Below are 17766 nucleotides of genomic sequence, written 5' to 3'. Positions count from 1 at the left end.
GCACGATCGCCATAAGGCAGGCACAATCGCCACCGGCACAATCGCCGTAGGGCAGGCGCAATGGCCTTAAGCCCTGAGGATATGTGACTACATATCCTCAGGGCTTAAGGCCATTGCGCCTGCCCTACGGCGATTGTGCCGGTGGCGATTGTGCCTGCCTTATGGCGATCGTGCCTATGGCGACCGTGTCTGCTTTGCAGACCTTCAGGTATTTTTGGCTTTTTCAGTGAATGTGTTTGTTTTTTTCTTTTTCCTCACCTCTGTGATTTTATGTAATTTATCGTGAGTTAGCGTAGGTACTGACGGAAGCGGTGTGGCCTCGGCGCGGCCCGTCAGCCTATGCGTTTTGGCCAAAATGCAGTACTAACACCCGCATTTTATCAGTATGCATTAGTACTTTTGTATGTAGTTTGCTAGTTGGTGGGGGAGCCCAAGATGTCAGCCAGTGTGGCCCACCTTAGAGATACAGGGCAACCCGCTGTCATATCAGCCAGGGTTGATATCCTGTATGGTGGGTCACCACCTATCTATGGCTGACATCTTTGGTATCGTTCACATGTGCAGGCTTTTAGTATATGCAGTCACTCCTCCCCATTCTGGGCTGGGTTGAGTGGGTGACTGCATATTAGCCTGCCAGGAACAAGCTGCTCCTCCACACATTATTGTCTGGCTGACTACATATCCTCAGGGCTTAAGGCCATTGCGCCTGCCCTACGGCGATTGTGCCGGTGGCGATTGTGCCTGCCTTATGGCGATCGTGCCTATGGCGACCGTGTCTGCTTTGCAGACCTTCAGGTATTTTTGGCTTTTTCAGTGAATGTGTTTGTTTTTTTCTTTTTCCTCACCTCTGTGATTTTATGTAATTTATCGTGAGTTAGCGTAGGTACTGACGGAAGCGGTGTGGCCTCGGCGCGGCCCGTCAGCCTATGCGTTTTGGCCAAAATGCAGTACTAACACCCGCATTTTATCAGTATGCATTAGTACTTTTGTATGTAGTTTGCTAGTTGGTGGGGGAGCCCAAGATGTCAGCCAGTGTGGCCCACCTTAGAGATACAGGGCAACCCGCTGTCATATCAGCCAGGGTTGATATCCTGTATGGTGGGTCACCACCTATCTATGGCTGACATCTTTGGTATCGTTCACATGTGCAGGCTTTTAGTATATGCAGTCACTCCTCCCCATTCTGGGCTGGGTTGAGTGGGTGACTGCATATTAGCCTGCCAGGAACAAGCTGCTCCTCCACACATTATTGTCTGGCTGACTACATATCCTCAGGGCTTAAGGCCATTGCGCCGGCCCTACGGCGATTGTGCCGGTGGCGATTGTGCCTGCCTTATGGCGATCGTGCCTATGGCGACCGTGTCTGCTTTGCAGACCTTCAGGTATTTTTGGCTTTTTCAGTGAATGTGTTTGTTTTTTTCTTTTTCCTCACCTCTGTGATTTTATGTAATTTATCGTGAGTTAGCGTAGGTACTGACGGAAGCGGTGTGACCTCGACGCGGTCCGTCAGCCTATGCGTTTTGGCCAAAATGCAGTACTAACACCCGCATTTTATCAGTATGCATTAGTACTTTTGTATGTAGTTTGCTAGTTGGTGGGGGAGCCCAAGATGTCAGCCAGTGTGGCCCACCTTAGAGATACAGGGCAACCCGCTGTCATATCAGCCAGGGTTGATATCCTGTATGGTGGGTCACCACCTATCTATGGCTGACATCTTTGGTATCGTTCACATGTGCAGGCTTTTAGTATATGCAGTCACTCCTCCCCATTCTGGGCTGGGTTGAGTGGGTGACTGCATATTAGCCTGCCAGGAACAAGCTGCTCCTCCACACATTATTGTCTGGCTGACTACATATCCTCAGGGCTTAAGGCCATTGCGCCTGCCCTACGGCGATTGTGCCGGTGGCGATTGTGCCTGCCTTATGGCGATCGTGCCTATGGCGACCGTGTCTGCTTTGCAGACCTTCAGGTATCTTTGGCTTTTTCAGTGAATATGTCAGATATTCTGGGTATTATAAGTAGGCAGTGCCGAATATACAAGTGACTTTAGCCTCACAGTATCTCAAAGGTCGAAAGGTGTTTCGTCTCTCCTTAAGAAAAGCACCCAGGTGTGGAGACCTTCTGGGTGCTCTCCTTAAGGAGAGAGGACACCCCTTCCGACCCTCGTCACAGGTCTCTCACTAGCCAAGCCAGAATCCTACTGTACACTGATGAGGGGCAAACACCCCGAAACAGCTGTCTGTGTATGGATTCTGGCTTAGTTTCCTTTCCCAACCATTCCTTTAAAGACTTGTTTAAAGAGTCATACATTGATCTGAAAGCAAGCTGCCATCCAATAGGTGGCGCTGCAGAGGTATTGTTCCATCTTCCTTATTTGCATATATTACCAAGAGGAGCATGAATGGCCTTATAAGTCTCCTCACTCACCTCCTAGGTGTCTCCACACCCCTTCTGGGTAAAACAAACAGTACACAATGCAAACAAACAATCACATCCAATAACGATTCGATTTGACACAATTTTTATTATTTTCCATTGTAAGAGTCTCATTCTGCTTATTTCCAAGGACCCCAAACTCACAGTATCAAAAGCATAACATTTTGGTTGTGGCATTTCATAAAACTTTACAGAGTATGTACAAAAGTTTGTATTGAGCTTCTTGAGAATGTTATAGAACCTATGCCCGAAGGTACACCTGGAAGCAGCGCGGGGGGTATGGAGCGCCTCGATATTCATATCAATATACTAAAATATCATAACCCAGGCTTTGGCCAAGTGCATTACTCCACCGAATGACATGGAGGCCTCTACTGTACCTAGGCTGCAGGTGAACATCAAAGCCCACCACTTCATAATACTAACAACTTCATATTGTATTGCACATTCTTTACATAGACCCAAACTTTTTTTAAATTTTTTTTAAATATGCTACAAATTAGTTCAAACAAAAAACCTTATGGCACGAGACACTACATGGCTTGTGTACACAGATTTACCAGACCACAAACATTCTGATAAACCGTGTATAAAAACACATTGTTCTATGTGATCACTAGCATCGTACTCACTACGAAAAAAAAAAATGGGACAATTCATCAGAGACCAGCTTGAGATGATATGCAAGACATAACATCGGAGATTTTGATACTTGATAGCCATATTTTTGATGCAATTAAGACATTTGAGGTGTTGGAAGAATGATACATGAAGTCCATAATGTTGGCATAAATGTTCCTAGCATATGGCTCCGTAGAAAGTGAAGCCACCAAGAACTCTTCATAGAAGGACTCATGCACCTTGTCACATTAGGAGACTGTACAAGCTGAAAGCTGTATGGAATTGTAAAATGCACCCACAGAAGCCTATGGGGCCTTATTGTACCTCCACATACTAAAGAGGCTTTTTTCTACCAGACCAAACCCAACTAAAAATAAAATGGTTGCACGCTCCATCAGATGCTCATCTTTCCTAAAAGCCATGTGTGCATGAAATCTTAGTTGTGCTTTGAATTTTCACAATACTGAATCATGAAGATACTTGAAGGACACAAAACATTCCCATAAACATTTACTAGAGTTGGCACATAACAGATTATACTGTAAGTAACGCTTTGTAATCCACAACCCTCCATTTCCATAATGGGTAAGTTTGTAGATGACGGTTTTTTATTGTTAGGTTTACTGTTACCTCTTTTCTTGCAGAACCTACAAAAACATGGATTTGTCTAGTTCTCAGAATAATCCTAAATCAGTGATTTCACCTGTTATTAATATGACATGACTTCCTCCAAATAAGGCAGAGGAGATGGATAGTGGAGAAGTCTTATGATATTCCGAAGAATTTTATTTTTATGCATGATAATGTAGAGATGGTATCCCTAAATAAGTGTCTCCTAACCACATGTCCACAAACTCCAGTCCGGGAATGCCTAACAGAAAGTTCTACTATAAATACAGAAAATGTTGTGTTGATTGGCAGCCCATTGATGCTCGACATGGGGTGGAAAAACATTTACGTTTTAGCCATTTAATGCTTTCTTTGCCCTGACTTTGACTATCCCTGATCATGCCAAGATAATTGCAAGGCACTCTGCGGTAAATTTGGCCCAATATTATTTATACATCCATATAGGAGGGAATATATGAACTGTGTTGTCCATGCAATGAAGTTCGATGTGAGCATGACAGTAAAGGTTCCTCAGGATTGGAAAATGTTTGAGTGGTTCCCTTATGGTAAAACAGTTGGCAATAATTGCTCTCAATACTAGAGAATGGTTGACACTAGAGATAAGCGAGCATGCTCGTATAAGGCAGTCACTCGAGTGAGCATCGCCCTTCTCGAGTAACTGCATTCTCGTCCGAGCAGGCTCAGGGGGTGAGAGAAAGTGAGATCGCTCTCACTCTCCCCCCCACAGCCCAGAGCCTGCTCGGACAAGAATGCAGTTACTCGAGAAGGGCGATGCTCGCTCGACTAACTGCCTTATCCGAGCATGCTCGCTCATCTCTAGTTGACACCATCAGATTCTTTTGCCTATTCCTGAACTTCAGGACTCTGGAATATTTCCTAGTACCCATAGGCATCTGTAAAGTGATAAACAGCTCCCCTGTCATTTTACAAGATAATTCTGTCACTTTGATAGAGCTAGTTTGCTACTGCATTCTATATAGATTAATTATAATGCTCACTTCAATCCTATAGTCTGTCTCACGAAGAGAATGCAGCCAATAGCAGCGTCATTAGTGTATCACTCCACAGTTTGTGGTTGGGTATTGGCCGCCTGTGCCAATTGTTTCTAGTGCTGATCACGTGACCATCGTTGTTAACCAAAGGAGAGGTGAGAGTGGACCAGAGTAGACAGGTGGCCAATGCCCAACCACAAACAGCTGAGTGATAAACTCAATGCTGCTGCTACCGGATGCATTCTCTTTGTGAAACAGACTATAGTAGTTAAATGGTATGGTTGACTCCTCTTGTTTTTTCCAGCAACCATTTACATTTGGGGGGGCTAAAACCCAAAAGTAATCCATTTCCAATTAATTCCTGTAGGCAATATTTATTTCCTATGAAATTAAAACAGACTCCTTTACTACTAGGGAAAACAGGGTGAAGCCCCAAACATTTCCTATTGACATCCCTACTTTTTTGTATGTTGCCTTACATATTGAATGTAATAAAGGAATCCATGATTAAGAAGGAGCACCAAACATTCAGTGACCTTCCAAAGAGGAAACCCACCGTAATGTCTACTGTGTACATGCTGAGGATCTCCGAGCAACAGGGACAAATACACACGGTCAATAAATGGATGTGTAGTATAATAAATACAGTTTTGTAGTCACCAACGTTTTAACAGTACATATTAGCCAAGGCCCCACTTATAATCTCTTCTTGAAACCTAATATAAATTATGGTCACTTTAGGACATATGAAGCATCAAATATTTGGTCCCTGCTTATAGAACTGAAACATACAAAGTGTGCTTTTAAGACCCCCAGCAAACGAACCAGATAATGCTATACAGTGATAATTATCATAACTCTTATAGTTCGTAGAGTCCATTACTTTTTGTTGCCATGGGTCAAATTCTGTGCCGTTTCTATAGCTTAAGTGTGCACATATAACTACATTCATTAGATTCTAAAAGAGTAATTGTAATTTAAGGCCAAAGCTACAGAGCAGAACCTGTGCAAGTTCCCTGTATCACATTATGGCCAATTCACTTAGGCTATGACTTTGACGTTGGGATGAATCCATCTCACAAAAGTTCCAAACTGTGACCAACAGCTCCCATTGATTTATAATGGGTCCGTTGTGGTACCAAAGTTGTCAGAAACTCCAATGGAGACTCTAAAAGCAGATGAAAACAGAGCCGAACATTCGGCCATGTAGGCAACTGCCTCCTAGGAACAGTAAAGGTTAAGGCAATATCTTAAAAATGCATTGATTTAGTAACACACACTGAAGTGGCTCAGTCATCTGTTGGGTCTAGGGAGTGCTGCAGTGGTGAAGGACATTATCCATTCGGGTGTTGTCATTACCCCAATACTCAAGACCCATTTACAAGTCAATTCAAATGGCTATGTTCATAGTATCCCCATTGTTAATGCAGTGGTTCTCTCCATACCATAAAATAGTAATATGTATCTAAACATTCGTTTGCACCACATAAAGAACCACGTGAGAAAAGTACAATTTTCCAGTTTACAATCACCAAGATTAGTGGCACACACACATTTCAACAAGCAGTGGCTTCAAATTAGGAAAACTGGAAATTAGAAGAAAAAAAAACAGACTAAATGTCCAAAAATACACAGTTAGCTTTCTGTTATGCAAAGGAGAAAAAAACTGTTTTAAAGTGACTTTTTGGAAGCTGAAGGAAATTGGCAAAGTACTATACACAAATCTTTGCACTTCATCTCTACATGCTGAGCAATACAATCACTTCTCAGGTGCCATCTCTTGGTTCAGGACCCCTTCCCGCTGGACAAAGAAGCCGGAGCACGACAATACGTGAAAGTGTATCATCCAATTTTGCAAGAAGTGGGCCGTGTAAACATGATGATCCCTTTATGAAGTCTTTAAAGAGTTCAATTCATTCATTCTTTGCCCTTTAAAGCAAACAAATGAGGTTCTTCCCCTCTTCTATTTCTTCCTGAACTTTGTCACTAGAGGTGGCAATTTCGGCTTGTGCAGAGAAGACGGCACAGATGAAGGTAAGGACGGTGCCTCCAATGGCCGTGTAGAAAGCCCACCCTAAGGAACACTCCCCAAGTTTGTATGCAGAGGCATAATGTCCACAGTAACCAATCACCTTCTGAGATCCCCATCCAGCAGGGTATATGATGAGGCCAAGTATAAGAAAAAGACCTAGAAGACAAGAATGAAGAACCAGTTAATATGGAGCAAAAACCTACATTATAAGTCTATCCAAACGAATGCTATCAAAGCCAAAAAACATTTAGCCAATAGTAGGTAGAATAAATCGAACCTCAACCTTGGAAATTTTCTGTAAGGGCTAGTTCACACTAGTGCTATGGCTTCCATTTACTAACTTCCTCTATTATGAAAGTAGGAAACGGCACCCAGTAGCCGAATGGAACCATCAATGGATGAAGCTGAAAGGTGTGACTCCATTGACTATAATGGTGTCTGTTGGGTTTTCAGCCAGCTAGCTGGCATTTTACAGAATGAAATAGAGCAGTTACTTCGTCCTATGCTTTAACAGACTTCTGTGATGGAGAGCTGCTGAGGTGTACAGGACCTTAAAGGTACGTCTGTATCTACCTAAGATGTAATACACTTCTGCACCATGCGTAGATTTCATGTGCTGCTAGTAAGCGTTAGTGCACCGCTTCGAATAGTGGAACACAATACTATTTTAATTTTTGATCTAACATAATAAACTGCATGCAGAAATTCAAATAGGATACATTTTGCACTAGTATTGAATTAGTATTTCCTAAAATAAAAATTGTAACAATTTCACGCAGTATTAGTCTTTTCCCCCCAAATAGAACTAAAACTATTGCTCTAGTCCCGGACCTCTTGTTTAGCTTGCGGTGGAACAGAGTCAAAAACACTCAACTGTCCTAATGACATATACAGTAGTTGGCTTTCTTCCAGTATAATACATTGTCCCCAGTCATACTGTAAAAATCAACTTTATGCATTTCTTCGACATGGTTCACCAATTTAAGAAATCTAAGCCTGCTGCATGCAGCTGATAATGTGATAAAATAGAGCACTAGATTACCTTTGCATATAATATTATTACCTTATAGCTGCACACTCCTAAGCTGAGATAAATCACATTATAAAGACTTCACATGTCAGATTAAATTGCAAAAAATGAGTTTGCTTCTTGGCACCACAAAGCCCAAATCTAGTTTGCTGCTATTAGGTAGCATACTATAATTTGTAAGCTAATGGGAGAACGGACTGTAAATGCTTAAGTGAGATGCAAACAGCTCATTTTACATGGTACATATTCTCCAGATGCTTTCCACTATTCTCAAGATTCAATTATATGTTATAATAGTCAGGGGCGTATTTGCCACTAGGCATTGAAGGTCCAGTGCCTAGGGCGTCCAGTTGAAGGAGGGCGGCTTTAGGAATAGGATTTTTTTTGTATTTCTGTCACTAGTGGACTCCTGTCTTCTGCTAAACCCGGTTGGTGTGGGGGAATGAGGAAGAGAGGGACGCAAACAATAAGCTGTTACCAGAAGTAGTGATCAGAAACGCTCTTTTCTCCTTAGGGAGAGCAACTATATACTATAAACTAAGTGAGGAGACTCAAATGGCCACGCACGCTCCTCTGGGTAATATGCAAATAAGGGAGATGGAATAAATCCTCCATAGTGCCACCTATTGAAAGGCAGCATTCCTTCGAGTCAAAGTGGGACTTTTTATACAAGTCTTGTTACAATGACTGGGAATCAAAAGCAAAGCCAGTCTCCTCACTTAGTTTATAGTATATAGTTGCTCTCCCTAAGGAGAAAAGAGCGTTTCTGACCCCTGTCCCAGGCCTCTCACTAGCAAAAGCCAGACTCCTACTGTACACTGATGATGGGCAATAACCCGGAAACAGCTGTATGTACATGGAGTCTGGCTTTGCTTTTGATTCCCAGTCATTGTAACAAGACTTGTATAAAAAGTCCCACTTTGACTCGAAGGAATGCTGCCTTTCAGTAGGTGGCACTATGGAGGATTTATTCCATCTCCGTTATTTGCATATTACCCAGAGGAGCGTGCGTGGCCATTTGAGTCTCCTCACTTAGTTTATAGTATATAGTTGCTCTCCCTAAGGAGAAAAGAGCGTTTCTGACCCCTGTCCCAGGCCTCTCACTAGCAAAAGCCAGACTCCTACTGTACACTGATGATGGGCAATAACCCGGATACAGCTGTATGTACATGGAGTCTGGCTTTGCTTTTGATTCCCAGTCATTGTAACAAGACTTGTATAAAAAGTCCCACTTTGACTCGAAGGAATGCTGCCTTTCAATAGGTGGCACTATGGAGGATTTATTCCATCTCCCTTATTTGCAGAAGTAGTGAACAATGTACTTCATTTATTGGTGGAGTAGCAGTCAATTACTACTTCACTAATTAGAAATACAGAATTCTTGGCATGTGGCATCCTCTGCACTCTAGGTGACTGGTCACAGGCTTTTTCAGCAGAGCATCACTTTTGTACCATTTTTTGTGGTTCTGTTCCTGCAAATAACTGGACTATTGGTGGGTATGTCTCTCTCCCAAGGGGCCACATTCAGTTGAGATCAGTAGAAGTTTGAGTGTCAAAACTGTCCCATTAGCTACTCTTCTAAGGCTATATTCTGCGCTCAAGGCTCCGTACAGAACTTCCAGCACAGATCCAGTATGGAATCCCGGACAAAATAGTGCAGCAATCAAACAATCTGGAAACCAGGGTGGAGGGAACTTTGGGTTTATACGTGTAGTAGGTTTTTGTATGGAAAAATTTAATAAAAAACATTTAATTTAAAAAAAAAACAAAAAACTGGAAACCAGCACACAGGAAAATAAGAGAATCATCTTCTTTAATCTGTTAAAGAGGTTGTCCAGGAGTAAAAAAAACAAAAAAAAACATTATTTTCTTCTTCCAAAAACAGCATCACATCTGTCCATGGGTCAAGTCTGGTGTTGCATCTGCACTCCATTGAAATAATTGTATCTGAGATGCAATATCACACACAACCTATGGACAAGAGTGAAACGTTTTTTTCTAATGCTGGACAATCACTTTAAATGATCTCCCCAGACTTCATTTCACTGGAGAGATCTTAAGGCGATTGTCCAGGATAAGAAAATAAGCAGATGTTAGGCAGTGGCTTATTTCTAATGGGAACAAAGGATCAAGTATGTTGAAATCCAACATGCCCAATTCTTCTCCTTCCTCCAACATCAGTCATTAAAAATACTGAGTGTAGAAGACCACCTCACAGCAGGCCACCCAACTTCATATAACCAAACAGATTTAGTCCACACAACTTCATTAAACACAACTTCATTACAAAAAATCCACTCCATAAAAAAAGGAGTTTCCGAGGCATAAATCTTTTCTCAAGTCACTTAAGAGTAAAACGATAATGTGGAAACCCCATCAACATATCGGTAACCCCACTGAAATTGGTGGATTTGGATGACTTTTATTTAAGGTCTATGGGCACTTTTTTATTATAGTGATTTATTTGGTAAAAAACTATTACAAAAAAAGTCTTTGTGAAAAAAGAAATCTTAACACTTGTTTTACGGCTTTGGGAGTTTTAGTTCAAAGTAATTTTTTCGTAATAACTTAAAACCCAACTACTGTATTGCAAAAACTATGGCCAATATTAAAAGGGTTTTCCAGTCAAATAGTATTGATGACCTATCCTTAAAAACCCCTTTAACTATGGCTCTGTGAATCAAAGTTTCACTGAGGTTAGTCATTAATACATGGCAGATACAGAAATATCAGTTAGAAACTGACCAGTGGTAATCTATAGCACAATTCATCCCACCATTTGTATATGTATTCCTCCAAGCTGCCAAACGTACAATCCTGAAACATTGGCTCTCACAGACGCTCCCCGAGGTAGCAGAAGTGGTGGCCCAACATGCTCACATAATGACCATGGAAAGAATAGACAGAGGACCACAAGGATGGGGGTGCAAAGAAACACTTAAAAAAATGGAAGACATTTCTCACTTCTCAGAGGTGGAGATATCCACTATAGTAACCCCCTTTAGATATACAGAATGGTACTTGGTGGAAGAACTGAGGGGAACGCTGGGCAGGGTAGCGGTGAGCAAGCAACAGGTAACCCCAATCATAAAGGCAAAACGACCCCTGGTCCATCTCTTGTAAGACGTATTCACTTCACTTACCCTCTCCCCAACCCTCGCTTATCCATACCCCACCCCTCTCACCTGACCCCCAGGAAGGAATCAAGGGCATTATGAGCCAAGACTGTTCTGAAACGACCTCAGGATAAAGAGGACAAGAGGCTACGATCCCGGTTTCCAAAAAAGAATGTCAAAACTAAATAAAGAAACAAAAAGTTAATGGTAGGAAAACCCTGTAAGAGTCACTATTTTCGTTGGTTTGCTTAAGTTTGATCTTATTTTCCACGCGAACGAGCCTGAGTGATCAATAAGTAAAATGATGCAATTCGTTACGAATACGCAAATGGTCTTGTTTCAAACTGATTGATTGAAAGACAAATAAAAAATTTAAAAGACTAAGAAAATGACCAGTGTTTAGGTAAAAAAAACCCTGAGTGGTGCTTGTACACGTGCGTATGGTTTGCTCCCTAGAAGTTGGCATTTACCAGGACTGCCGAATGGAAGTGAAACTGTGGAAATCGTCTTTTGTTACACTGGGAGAGAGATTTATTAGTCACAGATCCCCATGTAATTCCCTTTACAAGACCAGATGTCATTGGGAACACTTCCAGTAATGAACAATCTCTTCTGAAATGTGACCTTTACTGAACAGTGAACAATAGGGAGGCTCTGGTTACCCCTCTCTAAGTGCCATTTGTGGGTGAAACATCAAATAATACGGAGGAAACCGAGCCGTGATTTCTTTACTATTTTTTAATTTAGTGATTGTAAAAGTGACACTTTTTGGCGGCCAGAATAAGAATATCATAGCCTGCTGCACTATTCTATCTAGTAAAAATAATGGAAACCATGGACCCATCATGAGACAAGGCGATACAACAGAATCTGTCGCAAAATAGATCAGTCATGGCTCCTGTAAAAACAGAAGCCAGCGTAGACAGAGTCAAAGTACTTCTACACGCACCTTTAATATGGATGCTTGGTAAATGGTAGCATAATACCGTGCCTATAGCCTGCTATGGCCCATACTGCACCAGTGTGTGCCTCTGGCGTTATATGGCATATAGCACGCATCAAATGCTATATTACACAGGTATTTCCCCCACAAGACACATTGTAGGAGTGAATGCAATGCCTCATAGGGGCACTGTACAACCACACAAAGCACCAATCGGTCCGTAATAATAACATGTAAGTTCTCTACATGCGGAACGGGGGAACAGAGTGCATGTAGATGGCTTTCTCTTGTGCAGAAACAGGTTATACATGGTGTCACGGTTCGCCAGCTGTGTTGGATCAGGACCAGGGTGATGTCACGGCATTAGCCCCGGCCCATGTGATCCACACGCTGGTGCATGCTCAGAGTCATTTCGGTGTTGGATGCCAATCTGAACACTTCTCTGTTGGTGTGTGGGCGGATTGGTAGTCTGGGAAGAGTTTGTCCCAGTGAGCGAATCAGCACCTGTCTGTACACACTTATTCTGGACGCCACTTATACTACTTGTTTGTTGGCATTTCTCATGAACTTGGCGGCTGCTGTTCTGTTCCACCATGAGATAACTCTGCTTGGTGTTAAGATTATTGTGTGGGGGCGATATAACATTTATTGTCTGACTAGTTACTAGTTCTGTATTACACCTGGTTCATTGTGTGCTTCTTGCATCTGCACTATATGTATATTGTTATATATTGTCGAGTCCCTATTATCCAACTAGGGAGAGACCGGGTTGTCCAGGTTTTGGATGTGGGGGAGTGGGGGGGGGGGGTGTTCCACTTTTAGGTATTGTCTCATCGCATTATTTGGGTATTATCAGACTCTCCTCATTCCCCACTTTTTAAGTTTGTTATAAATACTTTGTGTTCTCATCATTCGTATAGTGTGTATATCTGTCCATCAAATTTAATGTGGGGGTCTAAGAGGTACAGTAAGTTTCACACATTGCACTCCATATTAAACACTAATCCACCCATTGAACAGGGGCCTTGGGGAATGTAAATATAAGAGCGATCTGGGAATATATGAATTATCCAGCATCTCCGCTGTTATCTTTCCTGAAAGGTTTTGCAGACACGCTCTAATCCCAGCTTCACTTACCTAGTCAGCACATTTCTTTACACCATCCGTAATGCAGATGCAGCAAATATAGGGACACGGGCGCAGTATCATTAGGAGAACATTTCCCCACCGCTCATAAACCACTTAACCCAATGTTTTTAAAGCTCAGGGTTTCTTTTAATGAGATCTAATTTTAAATCTTATGCATCTGGGTGAGATCAGGTTTGCTATAATTAGGCGTAAAATTCTAGACTTTTGTAAACCAGTTTGTAAAGCCCCATTTATACCTAACGATTATCGCCTCAGAATTCGTACAAATGATTGCTTTTGAGCGATATTGTTGCATGTAAAAGCTTCCATCTTTCACTCTTCGACTGAAAGATGATTTTTAGGGGAGCTTAAAATCCATCATTCAGCCGGAGAGAGATAGCAGGGACCGCAGACTGTGTTCTCCACGGGAGCAGCTGATTACATTGTATGCAGTTTACAGCCTGCAGCAGTCTGTGCAAAGACAGTGCAGCTTAGTGCAAAGTTCAGACCACATGCTGGGATTTGCAAACAGCTGCAGGAGGCTCATTTACATGCAAATGAAGGTAATAAACTGCTAATGGACATTAGCAGTTTATGCAAAACGATCGCTAGAACAGTCAATCTTTCAATTGTTTGAAAGATTGTCTTTGCGTGTAAATGGGCCTTTAGTCGGGATGTATTCCCATTGCATTTGAAATATATGTTCAACAAAAAGCGCTCACACTGTATACTGTTTGCTGGATGCTATTTTATAAAATGATATCTTATCAACGTATACTGAAAGGATATCATATAGGGTTAATGGAGTCCTATGGAAATATTTGGAGTATGTGCCAGGTCCTTCACTGGTGAATATGCCAAGCATAAACATATGAAAATTTACTATAAGGCCATATTGACACTGTTCCAAAAAGCGTAACCTTGTTTATGTGCAGTATAATGTGCGGGACACGACATATTAAGACTGCCTGTCCACAGGCGAGTTATCATTGCGTTATCCGCGGCGATAATCCGGCCGTGGGTAACACAGTGAACGCTTTCCATAGGCTTACTATGGAAAGTACAGCCCGACGTCCACGAGCGGAGAGTCATAGCGATTCTCCGCTCACAGGATTCAAATTGCGGGATGCTGCGATTTTCCACGGTGAACCTATCTATTAGATAGGTCTCCGGCGGTGAGCCTGTCAGTTTTCCACCCTGCTTCCCCCCCACGGCGGAATATCGCAAGCCATATTTCGCTGCGGGCGTGGACAGGCAGCCTAAATGTACTGTTCTCATCCAAAAATTGGACAAGAATAGATAATGCAGCGATTGTTTTTTGGATTATGGTTCTAAGAGAAAAATCACTCATGTGAATGAACTTATTCAAATGAATGGGTTCTTTTCCCATCTGAGTTCTGTCCGTCTCAAAACTGTACCGAACTTACACAGGAACATCACTAGTGTGAATTCACCCTTAGTTGAATTGTCACTCCCATCCACAATCCATAGCACAACAGGTATTGTGTACCATGGATATACTTGGTCCTTCAGTGCTAAAGGTGACAACACACGTTAGCGCTCTGCTTCAAGTTACACTAAAAAGTAGGAATAAAATGGGACCCAGTTGGCTATTGCCCCTACAAATTTGCTACTGGTAGCTACATTTTTGGGTACCATGAAAGTTTTTATTATAGCACTACTATAAAAGTCAAATAGTGTCCTGCAGAGATCTCGCTACTAGTAAAGTCATAACGTTTTGTTAGTTTGGTGTACGCTTTATACATAGTATATCTACTCAATAGTAACCAAACTAAGGCCTTGTACTGTTAGTGATTTTGGGAGCCGAGAAACAAAAATGAAACTGAATTAAACATTTCTGTTTTAAAAATGAAAATGAAACAGAATGGAATCAAAACGGGAAACATTTCGTTTTTTTTTTTTGTTTGTTTGAAAACCCACTGAAATCAATGTGGGAAAAAAGGGAACATTCAATTTAGTTTGATTTCTGTTTCTCTCTTCCAAAAATGGAAGAGAGGACCGGAAATCACTAACAGTAGTGTGAACAAGCCCTAACCTAGAAAACAACATTTACCATCATGTGCCCCTATCAAATGCCCACCACCTTATTCATTTGGGCCACTAGTGCCCATTACTTAATTGTATTTGTAAATACTGACCAATGTTTATAAATGTCAGAGAGGCTATGAAGGTGGAAGTCAATGGAGATCAATTCAATGAAAGAGTTAAAGACAAACATGCTCATGCCCAGGCAAATTGGGTCAAATGCAACTATATGGACACAATGGTTCTGTTAGTTTAATAAAATGACAATACCCACCTCTGCTGCTGCTAGGTATGCTGTTTTTCCACCATTATAACAAAAAGGCCGAACCGATCACACAGATTTACGCTGGAGTTGGGAAAAACGGCGATTCACATGCAGTGCAAGGCCCCCTGTCCACGGCTGTAACGTGGGGGGACAGGGGGAGGGCTGTCAGGTCTCTGCGGTGAGCCTATCTGATAGGCATGCCGCGATTTGAATCCTGCGAGCGGAGAATCGCTAGGATTCCTCGCTCGTGGATGTCAGGGCTGCACTTTCCATAATAGGTCTCGTTCAGTGCGTTACCCACAGCTGGATTATCACCGCAGATAACGCAATGAACTATCGCCCGTGGACAGGCAGCCTAATGTTGCGGAATTCCTTCAGCAGATTTTGCTGCAGATATTCCACAGTACTTACAGTCTAACGATTCTACAGCCTTTTTGAAAAAACCCACAGACTCCAAAGCGGTAGCATATCTATTCATCCTGAGGATTTACGCTGCGGATTTCAACACTTGAAATACAAGGCCTATAATCCACAGCATTTCTGCAAGTAAATCCGTGGATACATTTGGTGCAGATTTGGCCACTGCATATCTATTTCATATTTGCTGCAAAAAGCCGGCAGAGAAAATGGCCCATGTGAAGGCAACCTTAAGTCGCCCCCTCACATGGCAATATTACTGCGGGCATTCCGCAACAGAATGCCCGCAGCTCCATGGTGGCTAAATCTGCCTCTGAATGGTGCGGAAATGGCTGCATTTTCACTATTGGAACAGCTGCGGAATTCAACCCTTGCCTTTCAAGGAATGGATTCCGCAGCACGAATAAACTTACTGGGAATTCCGAATCTGCAGAGTTTTTCAAAAACGATGCAAATGCGTTGCAAAAACCATCCACGCCATCTGGATATTCTTTAAATCCCCTCCCACATAGCTTGTACTGTCAATGCTGCAGAATTTCCACAGTGACTTCCCAAGCAGTAATTCCGCAGCGGATCCTGATGGCGGCTTTATACTCCAAACGATGACAAGTCAGCCAGTAAGTGACTACAATATGCTCAGTGGTGAACATATGTATATGAGCCCACCATTAATTAGGGTGTCTGCTTTTGCAATTTTATCTCTAGGGCCTGGTCTTTGTTTCCCAATCCTTTAAGATGGCCCTTGAGTCCATTCTAACACCTCCTTGTTTGCCAACGATGAGTTCCTCTGTGGAGGGGGTCCGGCACAGGTTCTCACTATACAGCAGCAAATAGAATGGTGCAATCAAAGCTGCCTCCCCCCCCCCCCCTATCTCCAAGGGCCCCATAGCAGTCACATGTTCTGCCTCTATGGTACGTATGCTTTGAGTATGCAGCATGAGCAAGTGCTTGCTTGCAGGAAATATGCCGGCCAATGCAACCTGTCAAGAGGACAATGGAATAGATGGCCGGCATGCAAATATCAGACTAGAGCAGATTTCACTCACAAGCGGATAGGGAAGATACTCTGTTATCAGCATAGGAAGGATTTCCAAATCTAAATACAAAGTATTAAAACTTCCCCAAAACATGGAAATTACAAATCCATTGGGATCCCCCATATGTTATAACATGGCTTAGAACGGACAAAGAGAAAGATTAACTCGAGAAAAGCCTTAAACCTTATATCTTGGGAAACCTGATTGCACCGGTGGGTGGCCATGGTTTAAATCAGCTAACGCCATAAAAATACACCTAGACAAACAAAAGATAATTGCATTACTCATGTGGCATTAATAAACTCGCTCAGTGAGGTGAAATCATACTGCTCTGTGTAAGCTGATCGCACACAGAGGGAATGCACAATGTTTGCTGTATGGGTTTAACAGCCATGCTAACCGTGGAATAAGCCAACGTTACACAGGCCACACACAGTATCTGCAGAGATAGCAGGCGGATATAACAGAATAGAGCCCGGAAACGGGCCTGAAGTGAACACCGCTCCCTTGTATAGGCTTTTACCTTTAATAGCATCTACTACATGGCTGCGTAAAGTTTATCTGCCACCATCTCTGTGAGGGCAGCTCAAGGCATTGATGGGCACACAGATTGCATCTATATATAAATATTATATATACACACACATCTGTGAAGTAGTTTATCAGAAACGTTTTTAGCATTTTTTTTTTGTAGCAGCAGACACAGGACTACAGGAAGTAGTCCTCCATATTCATAAGCTCACCCTCCAACTACTGATTAAAACTATCTTTCTATAACTGTCAATCAGGGGCTAAACGATTTTGTGAATGGGATTAGCCTGCAGCTCATGAAGATGGAGGACTACTTCCGGTGGTTAAAGGACTACTTCTGGTAGTCCTCTGTGTGTGCGGTTCCTGAAAAAAATGTAAGTTTCTGATAAATTACTTTACAGTTACGCAAGACAGACATATCGCAGGCCGATGACTACCTTATGCTGCAATTAGAGAGCTGGTGTGTCTAAAATGTGTAACAAATGTGATGCAAGGCATGTACGCCGGTCCTTTGTGGCAAGGTGAGCTTGAATTTTCATGCA

General features: G+C 42.3%; 1 protein-coding gene across 2 annotated transcripts in view; it reads right to left on the bottom strand.

Moving 5' to 3' along the window:
• Positions 1–2504: 2504 nt before the first annotated feature.
• Positions 2505–17766, bottom strand: part of LHFPL2 (LHFPL tetraspan subfamily member 2) — a 129104-nt gene continuing 113842 nt past the window's right edge. For both annotated transcript variants that reach the window (XM_066602842.1, XM_066602843.1), the window contains exon 4: positions 2505–6867. In XM_066602842.1, coding sequence (XP_066458939.1) covers positions 6611–6867 — 257 coding nt within the window. In that variant the 3' untranslated portion in view covers positions 2505–6610. The remainder of the gene's footprint in view (positions 6868–17766) is intronic.

This window comes from Eleutherodactylus coqui, chromosome 5 (assembly GCF_035609145.1).
Source record: "Eleutherodactylus coqui strain aEleCoq1 chromosome 5, aEleCoq1.hap1, whole genome shotgun sequence".
Lineage (NCBI taxonomy): Eukaryota > Metazoa > Chordata > Amphibia > Anura > Eleutherodactylidae > Eleutherodactylus > Eleutherodactylus coqui.
This window is presented reverse-complemented; position numbering and strand designations above follow the sequence as displayed.